The sequence below is a fragment of the Podarcis filfolensis genome (genome assembly GCF_964270895.1).
Source record: "Podarcis filfolensis genome assembly, chromosome: 6".
Taxonomy (NCBI): Eukaryota; Metazoa; Chordata; class Lepidosauria; order Squamata; family Lacertidae; genus Podarcis; species Podarcis filfolensis.
In genome coordinates, this window is record NC_139609.1 from 89,212,325 (window position 1) to 89,224,569 (window position 12,245).

Consider the following 12,245-nt stretch of genomic DNA (forward strand, 5'->3'; position numbering starts at 1 on the left):
CATTTCCAACATTTGTTATCAGACAGGTGATATATCTTAGCTAGCTTGACTGGGGTCATGTACCACCGGTATAACATTTTCATAATATTTTCTTTCAGGGCACTACATGCCGTGAATTTTATCCCGTTGTTCCATAACCTTTCCCAGTCTTCAAACATAATGTTATGTCCGACATCCTGTGCCCATTTTATCATGGCAGATTTAACTGTCTCATCCTGTGTATTCCACTTAAGCAGCAAGTTGTACATTCTCGATAATACCTTAGTTTTTGGTTCTAACAATTCTGTCTCCAATTTCGATTTTTCCACTTGGAATCCAACTTTTTTATCCAATTTAAAAACCTCTTGAATTTGAGCATAGTGTAACCAATCTCGCACCTTATTTTTTAGTTTATCCTTACTCTGCAGTTTCCAGTTGTCTCCAATTTTTTCGATTATTTCCCAATATTTCGGCCAATAGGCCTCCATATTGGGTCTTTTTCGAGCCTTGGCCTCCACTGGTGATAGCCACCTCGGGGTTTTACTCTCTAATAAGTCCTTATATTTCATCCAGACTGCAAAAATTGATTTTCTGACAATATGATTTTTGAACAGTTTATGAACCTTAACCTTGTCGTACCATAGATATGCATGCCAACCAAAAGCATTATCAAACCCTTCCAGATCCAGGACATCAGTGTTTTCTAACAAAAACCAATCTTTCAACCAGCAGAAGGCTGCAGATTCATAATATAACCTCAAGTCCGGCAGGGCAAACCCTCCTCTTTCTTTCGAGTCAGTTAGTATTTTAAACTTTATTCGAGGCTTTTTGCCCTGCCAGACAAACCCAGATATATCCTTCTGCCATTTTCCAAAACATTCCACTCTGTCCACGATCTGTAGGGTCTGAAACAAAAATAACATTTTCGGCAATACATTCATCTTTATAGCTGCTATTCGACCCAACAAGGAAAGTTTCAATCTTGACCAAATTTCTAAGTCCTTCTTAATTTCCGACCAACATTTTTCATAATTGTCTTTAAATAAGTTCAAATTTTTGGAAGACAAATAGATCCCTAGGTATTTCACCTTTTTAACCACATTTAATTCTGTTTCTCTCTGAAACCCCTCTGTTTCTGTAGATGTCAAGTTTTTGGCCAAAACCTTAGTCTTTTGTTTGTTCAACTTAAATCCTGCAACCCGACCAAACTCATGAATAAGTTCTAAAACTCTTTTTGTACTGGGTTCTGGCTCCTGTAATGTCAAAACTAAGTCATCTGCAAAAGCTTTCAGTTTATATTGTTTCACTCCGACCTCTATCCCTTGTACCAACCGGTCCTCCCTAATCATGTTCAATAGCACCTCCAGGACTGAAATGAATAAAAGAGGGGATAGAGGGCACCCTTGTCGTGTCCCTTTTTCAATTTTAAATTCCTCCGTCACCACATTGTTCACTATTAATTTAGCTTTCTGTTCTGAATAGATTGCTTCTATTCCATTTTCAAACCCCCGTCCCACTCCCATCCCTTCCAGATTTTTCTTCATAAACTTCCAAGATATATTATCAAATGCTTTCTCCGCATCAATGAAGATTAAAACCGCCCTTGTGTTCCTATTGGTTTGCAATAGTTCCAAAATGTCAATGATGTTTCTGGTATTTCCATATAAATGTCTACCAGGGAGAAAGCCAGCTTGGTCCTTGTGAATTACTTCATTTAAGACCTTTTTAAGTCTGCTTGCTAAAATGTCTGCAAATATTTTGTAATCCACATTCAGGAGTGAGATGGGACGGTAGTTCTTAAGCTGGGTCTTTTCAGATTCTAGCTTGGGTATCAATGTGATGAATGCTTCTTTCCACGTTTCCGGTGCCCTCTTCCCCTCCATGATCTGGTTGCATACCTCCATCAAAGGCTGTGTCAAGTAGTCCTTCAAAGTCTTGTAGTATTTGGAGGTAAGCCCATCCGGGCCTGGAGATTTGCCAAGTTGCATATTCTGAATGGCACCTTCAATTTCCTGTTGAGTTATTTTACAATTCAAGATTGATCTTTTATCTTGGGTTATTTTTGGTAGTCCATTTATCCTTAAAAATTGATCTATCTCCAACTCTTTCTGAGGCCCTTGTGCATAAAGTTCTTTGAAGTATCTGTGGAAGCACTTCCTGATTTCTTCTGGTTTCTGAACCATTCTTCCTTCAATCTCTAGATTTGTCACTGTATTTAACTTTTGTCTTTTTTTCAGCTGCCAAGCTAGCAGCTTTCCACATTTGTTTGCTGATTCAAACGATCTTTGCTTCATCTGTTTGATTTTCCATTCGATCTCTTGATTTATCAGTTTAGAGTATTGTGCTTGATGGAATTTGATTTCTCTCAGCACTTCCTTTGACTTGGGATTGGTTCTCAGTTTCTTCTCACCTTGATATATTTTCTCCAATATTTTATCCTTCTTTCCATTCCAGAGCTTTTTCTTGATTGTATTTTGTTGTATCAGAAACCCTCTCATAACGGCTTTACTTGCGTCCCAGATCATTCTTTTTTCAACTGTAGTGTTCAGGTTGATTTCAAAATAGTCCTTTAACGTTTTTTGGGCCTTTTTCACAATCTCTTGATCTCTTAATAAGGTGTCATTCATTCTCCATCTGAAGGAACCGGTTTGGGTAAGTCTAAGTTCTAGTTTCAAAGCATTGTGGTCGGAGCATGTTTTTGGGCAGATTTCCACCTTTCTAGTCTTGGGTGCCAGCCCTCTAGATGTCCAGATTTGGTCGATCCTTGTCCATGACAGGTGGGCCTCAGAGAAGAAAGTTCCTTCTTTACCTAGGGGGTCTTTTGTCCTCCATATATCAATCAGATCCAAATTGTCAATCAGTTCAAAGAAAGTTTTAGGCAGTCTGCCATCTGATGTTAAGTTTTGATTTTGAGACTTATCCATATGTTTTCCCCTTGTAAGTTAGAGGGGAAAGAAAAGGAAAAAGTAAGCATTGCGTGGTCACAAAAATCTAAAATGTTGCATTGGTGAGGTTGTGGTGGGGAAAACATGGTGGGTGGATAAAGTGTTGGACTTGGACCAGGGAAATTGAGGTTCCAATTCTGCTTGGTTTAGTTACAAAAGTCACTGTGTGCAGTTTGCACTATTTCCCAGGATTGCTGTGAGAATAAAGGGGAGCAGGGAATGTAACAAGACACGCTCTCTTGAGTTTCTTGCAGAAAGAATGGACTAAAAATATAGGAAAATAAATAACCTTTGTAGGTTGTACCTTTGCATTACACTGTCAGTAAAGGCACTGACCCTACCTAGAACTGTCTGTATCAAACTTTATTTTGGTCACTGACCAGCATAAAGAACTGTCTGGTGTTTTTCTGTTCCACTGACACACTCCACTGGTGTACTGAATGGGCACTCTGCACACAAATGATGTGTATTCACAGAGGCTAAATTTGGGTGCCTTAATCTGGAGATCATTGTACACCACTGAGGACTTTGCACTAGGCCAGGGGTGGCCATCTACTTTCAAAATTAAAATCTACCCCCGTTTTTTAGGGGTTCAAAGTGTGTGTGGGGGGTGGGGTTAGGGACTTTTTTGCAGCTCTTCTAAGGGAGGAACAGCAGCAGCCACTAACCTTACGATCACTGGCCAGATAACAGCCTCCGTTTCTAAACTCCGGCTTCCCTTCTGTAACAATAATGTTACAGAACAGGGAGAGGGGGTGGGGCCGGAAGGGGGCCAGCGATCGACCAAAACCTCGCAGGGATCGACCAGTAGATCGCGATTGATGTGTTGGACATCCCTGCACTAGGCTAACGTGCGCTTAATTACTTGGAGGGTCTACAGGGCATGTACAGAATCCCAACTAAACCAGACTTCTCAGTAACACTGAGCACAACAGTTACACTATCTGTCTTCACAACAGTTGTTTGAGGTAATTTAGTTGACTGTATGTGACTGATGCAAAGTGAGGTTCACGGCTTTTAGTCAGGATTTGAACTGAGGTCTGCACATCCTCAGTCCAACAGTCCATCCTCTAGCTTATGTTGGCTTTCTGCTTTTGTATCCTGCTGTATTAAGAGGGCTCAGGGCAATACTATACATTAAAAAGAAAAGTAAAGCTGATATGTTAATGCTTTTCCAGCAGCGTTTTGTTCCAGATGTATTGTGTGCTGGTGCTGTACTTTGCTTTTAATTTTGCATCTATTTAAGTATACTGAAGCAGAAAAAGCAGATCCCTCCTCACATTGCTTATGCATGTTACAGATGCTTTAAAACACGTGAAGCAGTAGCTAAACTGTTTGTGTGCAGAAATTCTGTGAATATGATCTTTTGAGCTGGTCACATTCTTGCTAAATCCAGATATTGTTTGGGTTAGTGTTTTTCTCCACATTACCCAAATTCTCTATTGAGCAGCCATGGCAGCAGTTAGTCCTGTACAGAGATTATAGATTTCCAGGTGTACAATGATGTGATTGTACCGTGTTTGTATATGCTTACGATAGCATAAACTTGCCAGACGGGGTGAGCTCCCTTTGTTCGGTCCCAGCTTCCCACCTAGCAGTTCAAAAGCATGTCAAGTGCAAGTAGATAAATAGGTACTGCTCTGGCGGGAAGGTAAACAGCATTTCCGTGCGCTGCTCTGGTTCACCAGAAGTGGCTTAGTCATGCTGGTCACATGACCCGAAAGCTGTCTGCGGACAAACACCGGTTCCCTCGGCCTATAGAGTGAGATGAACACGCAACCCCAGAGTCGTTCACGACTGGACCTAATGGTCAGGGGTACCTTTACCTTTACCTTTAATCTTGGGTAGTGATGTAGTTGTATTGGTACCAAACATAATGGCATGGATCATTTCTTCATTGAAGTATCATAGCTTCCACTTATTGTGCTCATTGTCTCAGATAAATATCTTATCCCTTCTTGTAAGCAGGAAAAAAGTAGGATGTTGAAAGAGCAAATCCTGGGCCTATCAAATCATTGCAGAGTAAATGGAGTTCCTGTTGACTTTCAGCAGGATACCAATCACCACTGGCTTTTATAGGAGTTGGCCTATAATTTAGAGCAAATTACTGTGTATGATCTGAATCCCAAATTTGTTTTTTGCAAAGGCTGGTAAGGTTGTTTGTGGTCTTTTTAAAACAACAACAACAACAGGGAAATGAGGGCAAATCAATATGTGATTTTTGTGGCAACTTTTACAGTATGTTTGTTCTCTCTTTCCCACAATACGTGGCTGTAGATTTCTAACCCAAATCATCAGTTGCTATAGGAGTTCATTATTGAAGACTAATGCTACCTTTTCCAATGCCTAAATGATAGTGCACATAGCAAATCTCAACATTCTTACTCATGGGTTAACCTTCAGTGTCATAATATTTATGTAAGACGGTGATGCTGCATTGATGAAACAGTTAACACATGCTTTACCAAGCTTTTAGCTGCTGTCTCTTGAGATGCAGCTGCTTGTTTTTTGTAACAAACAAATACAGTACATATTGGGCCGAATATAAGCCACCCTTGAACATAGGCCGCAACTGTAAAATGAGATATTTTAAATGAAAGCTTCTCTACACAGTTAGAGGCTGCACTAAGGTTTTTAGAAGCCAGATTTTTATTGGGGGTGGTGGTGGTGGCATTTATTCAGACCAATACAAGGTTGTTGTTTTTAAAATAAAGTCATTAGGGAGCTTTACACCTTACATTTAAAATGTACACCTAAAAATACAAGACATGAATGTGCTGTGTGTGTTCTGTGATGTGTATGTTGTATAGGCATACACATCAAGAATCTACAGCTGGCTGTGGTTTTTTTTAGTTGACTGTACACCTTTAAAGAGTGAACTTCATTTTTCTATCATGGAATGGAATGGCCCTTAGAAGCTGCAGCAATCCCACACAACAAGAAGAAATGAGCACACAGTGAGTGTGTGATACTTTCTGCGTGACCAGCTAATGTTCAGTTGAATTACAACCTGCCTAGATTTGATAGAGAGATCAGTACATTAATCAAAACGATGGAAGAAATTGAAAAGGACATTTTAGAAAAAGTTGATTACGGGGTATATTTTAATCTTTTATTATTGTCGAGATTTCACAAGAAGTGTTCTGCTGAATTTTTGTGTTGGTTTCTGTGGTTGGATCTCTCTACCAATGCTGAATAGGTTTGTAATTCTGTTGACATGGGTAGTGTTTAGAACCTCTATAGGCTTTGTTTCAAACCCACCCTACGTTATGAGTTGATGTATAAAGTCAGTGGGGAGGTATATTTCCTATTCTTGTGGTTCTTAACTATGGAACTTGCAGCATCTACTATGCCCTGCATATCAAACCTTCAAATCATTTTATGCTCAACTAGTGTGCTGTAAAGAGCCATGACATTTTTATTCTAGCAAGGTAAAGGTATGACCAAAGTATCTTCTGGTCACTTAAGAGTGCTACATAATACACTTCTATCACACTTCTCCAGTGGCTGCTCTTCTTGCCTATTAAACTGTATTAGCACATATCTATAGTTCAGTTTTCCAAATTCATCATTGAAAGCTTGTATAGGTTGCTCACTTGTGGATTTCTTGTGTGGATCATAGGGGGGTGGTAGATTGGCCCAGAAGCTGCATCCTGAAAACATGTTTTCCTGACATCCACTAGTGAGGAAAGTCATTCCTTAGTTCTATACTAATGGAAAGCACATGCATGTCTTCTCACTTTTTGGTAGCACACAGGACACTAGTCATACTGGAACTTTAGCAGTGCACACTGCATTTGTGCTGCCTGGATTCCAGGCTTCCACTGTGCTTGCAGATATATCAGTCAGCCTAGACTGACTTCTTAATAGATCACTGCCTATGTTGACTATCACTGCAGTGACAACTTTGACATATGCTTCTCTGCCAGATGAGTGAATGAAAGAATTACACGAGTACATGAGTCTGCTTATTTGTCTGTTTAGGAGTGAATGCCTATATCTGTTGCCAGATTCTCTCCAGGTAAAATGCTAGAAGGGTCAAATGTCCATTGTCGACAAAGGATGAGATCCTATATCTCAGTCTTCCCTAAACTTGGAAGGGGGTGCAAAGTGGGGAAGGGGAGAGAATAGGGTTAATTGGTATAATATATTAATAGGAAACTTCATTTCAGAATGCTGTCACTTATGCAGTTTACAGAATATTCTTGGGTAGGGAGAATATTTTTGTTAAGAAAAGAACAAATTCTAAGCAATTCAGTTTTGTTTACATGTTCTATGCCAAGAAAGACATTTGAAAAGGAAAATGCATTTCTGAGTTTTTGATTTGATGCAATTGTGTTGTTTTTGGCAATAGCTTGGGGAATATTCTTGGAAGTATACTGCATTAAACTTTGATTGTTGGCTTTTAATGCCACCCTTGGTTATTTCCACACCCAGTGCTAATGTATAGCTCATGGGTAGGCAAACTAAGGCCTGGGGGCCAGATCTGGCCCAATCGCCTTCTAAATCCGGCCCACGGACATTCCGGGTATCAGTGTGTTTTTACATGTATAGAATGTGTCCTTTTATTTAAAATGCATTTCTGGATTATTTGTGGGGCCTGTCTGGTGTTTTTACATGACTAGAATGTGTGCTTTTATTTAAAATGTACCTCTGGGTTATTTGTGGGGCATAGGAATTTGTTTACCCCCCCATATAGTCCGGCCCCCCACAAGGTCTGAGGGACAGTGGACCGGCCCCCTGCTGAAAAAGTTTGCTGACCCCTGGCTCAAAGGATAGCTAAGGAGGATTATACTAACCTTTAAACATGTGATCCAGTCTGTCTTATCATAAGATCATAATAAGAGCCCTACTTTATTAAGCCAAACACCTGTCTAGTTCAGCATCCTGTTCTCACAGTGCCCAGCCAAATGCCCATGGGAAGCCTGCAAGAAGGATTTGAGTGCAAGAGCACTTTCCCCACTTGCCTTTTCAGAAACTGGTATTCAGACGCATTCTGTCTCCAACTGTGTAAGTAGAACAAAGCCATTGTGGCTAGCAGCCATTAGTAGCCTTCTCATACCTGAATTTGTCTAATCCTCTGTTAAAGCCATCCAGGTTGGAGACCATCACTACCTCTTGTGCTAGCATATTCTAGAGTTTAACTATATACTGTGTGCAGAATTAGCTCTTTTTGTCTGTTTCAAATCTTTCAACATTCAGCCTCGTTGGATTTACCCAAGCTCTAGTATTTTAAGAGGCATGGTGTTTTTTTGCTGTCTAATTTGTTCACATTGTGCATACATTGTGTACACATTGTGTACATACATTGTACACCTTTATAATATCCTTTTTTGACTTTTTCCTAAACACTTTAGAGCTAATAATAATAATAATAATAATAATAATAATAATAATAATGTTACCCCGCCTATCTGGCTGGGTTTCCCCAGCCACTCTCTGTGGCTTCCAGCAAAATATAAAAATATAATAAAACATCAAACATTCAAAAACTTCTCCATAGAGGGCTGCCTTCAGATGTCTTCTAAAAGTTGTGTAGTTCTTTATCTCATTGTTATCTGATGGCAGGGTGTTCCACAGGGCGGGTTCCACTACTAGGAATGCCCTTTTCCTGGTTCCCTGCAGCTTCACTTCTCTCAGTGAGGGAAGTGAAGTTGCAGAAAACAAGGAAGAGGGCCTTCTCGGTAGTGGCACCCGCCCTGTGGAACAGTTCATTGAAATTATGCCCCAAATGTTGTAACTGTTCCTCATTGAGAATTCTCCATCTCCTTGATCATTTTGGTTCCTTTTTTTATGAACCTTTTCCATAAAATCCTTTTTGAGGCAGATGACCAGGATTGTACACAATATTTCAAACATGGTTGCAGCATAGCTTTGCATAATGACGTTATGTATTTGCAGCTTTATTTTATCCCCACACCCAATGATCCCTAGTGTGGCATTTGTCGTTTTCACAGCTGCCATGCACTGGGTCAACATCTTCATTGAGCTGTCTCCTATGCACTGAAGGTCTTGTTCCTGGGCAATCACTGTCATTTCAGCACCCATCAGCATATATGTGGAATTAGGATTAGTTTGGACTACTTTACTTTTAGTCACTCATGGACAGTGTTGGGGAAAGTATCTCAACTTTTAGGAGCCAGAATTAATTCTAAGGAACATTGGCGCCCCAGGAAGTCCATATTGATATGATCAGTGCAAAATCAGGAAAGTTGCATGTCCATCTCAGCCACAGTATTGCTACAAACTCCAGACTTTCCTTTTAACAGTGATGTGGTGGAGCAGACATGAAGTGCTGCCACTTACTTCACATCAGGGATGATGTTGTTATCTTGGGGCACTATTTGACATTTCTCTCCTTGCTTGCATGTGTGCAAGTCTACTCAGAATTAAGCCCTATTGGGTTGATGGGATTACTCTTAAATGTGTATACTGAGGATTTATTTATTTCTTAGTAAAGCAAGTCGTTATGTATAATACATATAGTTTACCAGTTTGTTCTCAGACAGCTCATGTGCGGAGGGGACATCTTTTCCCTAAGTCTGCCCCTTCAACTTTTTCTGAAACTACATTGAAAGGGGGAAGTGGTTCTTTAAAAAGCCAGGCCAAACAAGGATGGAGGGAGGAATACAGAGGAAGAATGAGACAGCTTCAGGAGATGTTGGGTTCTGCATCAAATAAGGGCAGGGTTGCATACAGCCTCTGGGCCAACGACTGCCCATCTGTGTTCTAGAATACCAAGCTTGCTCTCTGCTCAGAATGACTATCCTCCCAATAAAATATATTTTGTGTGTGTAAGCCAGCTGGCCATTGTAGCTGATTGGCAGAAGTACAGGTAGTTACGAGGGAGGGGGATTAATCAAGCACAAGAGGTAGCTTGGAATGTTTCAAATGCACACTCTTTCATAATTGGAGTAAAATAAAATTTAGTTATTCCAGCCATGCATGTACACACATACCCCACACTTGGGTTAATTGCATTAGTGACTATAACACAAATCAGTTGGGTACTAGCTTAGTAAAATAAGGTGCCAGCATTTTGAAGAAATACATGTGCTTTGTATTATTCAAATTGATCGTGCCTTTAGCATCCTTGCCTTTACTAGTTCCTAGTTAAAGACAAATTTTTGCACTTTATTTACACAGGCTTTGATTCTGATAATTCTTCAGGGGAGTTTTCAGAAGCAATTCATAAAGTCGATGTGGATGCCCACCAAAGTAATAGAACTGGAAGACACAATGGCGATGGACCAGTGCAAGAGAATGGAATCAAGAAACACAGGTATTCTCCACAGAAACTGCTGCTTGCCTTCTATCACTGTGCCATTGAGAGCGTGCTCACTTATGGCTTATGTGTGTGGTACGGAAGCTGTACTACCCAGGACAGGATGGGGTTGTGCAGAGTTGTTAAGGCAGCAGAGAGCATTGTTGGCTGCCCACTCTCCACCTTAGAGCAGATTTATGCCACAAGGTGCATAGGAAGGCACTGGACATAGTAAAAGATCCATCGCATCCTGGTCACTGTCTCTTCGAGCTCCTGCCGTCGGGACGGAGATACAGGACAATGAAGACAAGAACGAGCCGTCTTAAGAACAGCTTCTTCTCCAGAGCGATCTCGGCCCTGAATGGGAAGCCTGGACTTTGAAAGTCATCTAATCTTCCTTGCTGTACTATACTGTATTGTTTTAATTAGTGTTTTTATGGAGCAGTCAAGTAATTTCGTTGTCCCTGAGAGGGGGCAATGACAATAAAGATATTATTATTATTATTATTATTATTATTATTATTATTATTATTATTATTAAAGCAGGCCTAACAGCAATTACTATCTGGTTCATGCAAATCATAGCAGGTTCTTTTGTTTGGACATCCATTAAGCAACCTTGCCACTTCCTGGGAAGAGAGGCTTAAATACATCTACAGTGGTACCTCTGGATACGCACACCTCTGGTTGCGTATCCTTCAGGACGCGAATGTGGCAAACCTGGAAGTATTTTTCTGGGTTTCGTCACGCGCAAAATTGCTGTACCGCGTGCATGCGCAGAACAGGCATCTCCAGTTGTGAATTTCTCAGGATCCGACTGGAGCTCCAGAACGGATCCTGTGTGCAACCGGAGGTACCACTGTATATACACAACTTAAGGAAACGCTTCTAAGAATTATGACAGGGAAGGGAAGCAGAAGCTAGCTTACTTGTGGGTGGTACTGCAGCCTGAAACATTTCTGTTTGGTTGTTTTTAACAAAAATAATTCTCTCTCTAAAACTTTGACCTAATTATTTTTGAAAAGAGGAAAACAAAGCAGGTTATAACAACAGCAGCAATAACAAAACTAGCAGCAACTGTTGGTTTTAAAGGCTGTCTCCCACATCATCACTTGAGAACACTATGGATAAATTGAAGATGGGGGAGTCACATCTTTTGGAAAGCAGCAAAATGAAGTTTTGTATGTTTGTTTAATCTCCTTGACTAAATAAAATGGGGATGACTCACTTGGTTGTGTACAGGCACTTGTTACTTGCCATATGTAAGCAAGTGAGAACTCAAGGCTGCCATGTCATGTGAACTGGCCTGGAGTGGCCTTGGTTAGATTTCTGCCTGTTAGCTTTAGTTCAAATAGAGTGCTCATATTTTAGTCTAATGCAGTCAGGTGACCTTGTCAGCCTAATTTCACTGTCAAGGCTTTCTCTTGCTTTCTTCTGCATGGCTAATACTAGTTCTAGAACCTGCATTTATTTTACTTGTACGTCAGTCTCATTCTTTTGAATGGATCTTTCATTTCAAGTAGATATACCTAAGATCACAATCTTAGAATCAGTTTCTTTGTCTTTCCCTCTGGGTGTATTTAAAAATGCATGTAAACAGTGAGAAGATTGTTCTTGCAACATCATAAAGGTGTGTGGTTTTGACAAAGTGCTGGAATCCTGGATAATTGATTGGAGTTCTGCATGAGTAAGGACTACATTGTTGGGACTTAGAAGTGACAGTTGCAGATGGATGCTTTTACCAAAAAGAGTTCAGTAGTGGTTTTAACCTGCTATTCTCTCTCCCCACCACCCCTCTACAGAACATCATTACCTGCACCAATGTTCACTAGGAGTGATTTCAGTATCTGGAGTATCTTAAAAAAATGCATTGGACTGGTGAGTTACTGTCACATACTGATGCAGTTTACCTGGTGCTTTTGATAAAATTTGCATTGCTTAGTGAGGGCAAAGGTCAAGTTTGCAGATGCAAAATAGAAGTACCAGAACTGTTGTGGTACAATGCAGAAAGCAAAGAGTGAAATTGGCTTGTTCTGTTATCCATACTGAAGTACAAA

General features: G+C 40.3%; 1 protein-coding gene across 4 annotated transcripts in view; it reads left to right on the forward strand.

Moving 5' to 3' along the window:
- Positions 1 to 12,245, forward strand: part of OSBPL2 (oxysterol binding protein like 2) — a 71,705-nt gene that overhangs the window by 42,308 nt on the left and 17,152 nt on the right. For all 4 annotated transcript variants that reach the window (XM_083618860.1, XM_083618861.1, XM_083618862.1 and 1 more), the window contains 2 exons: positions 10,071 to 10,206; positions 11,991 to 12,066. In XM_083618860.1, coding sequence (XP_083474986.1) covers positions 10,071 to 10,206; positions 11,991 to 12,066 — 212 coding nt within the window. The remainder of the gene's footprint in view (positions 1 to 10,070; positions 10,207 to 11,990; positions 12,067 to 12,245) is intronic.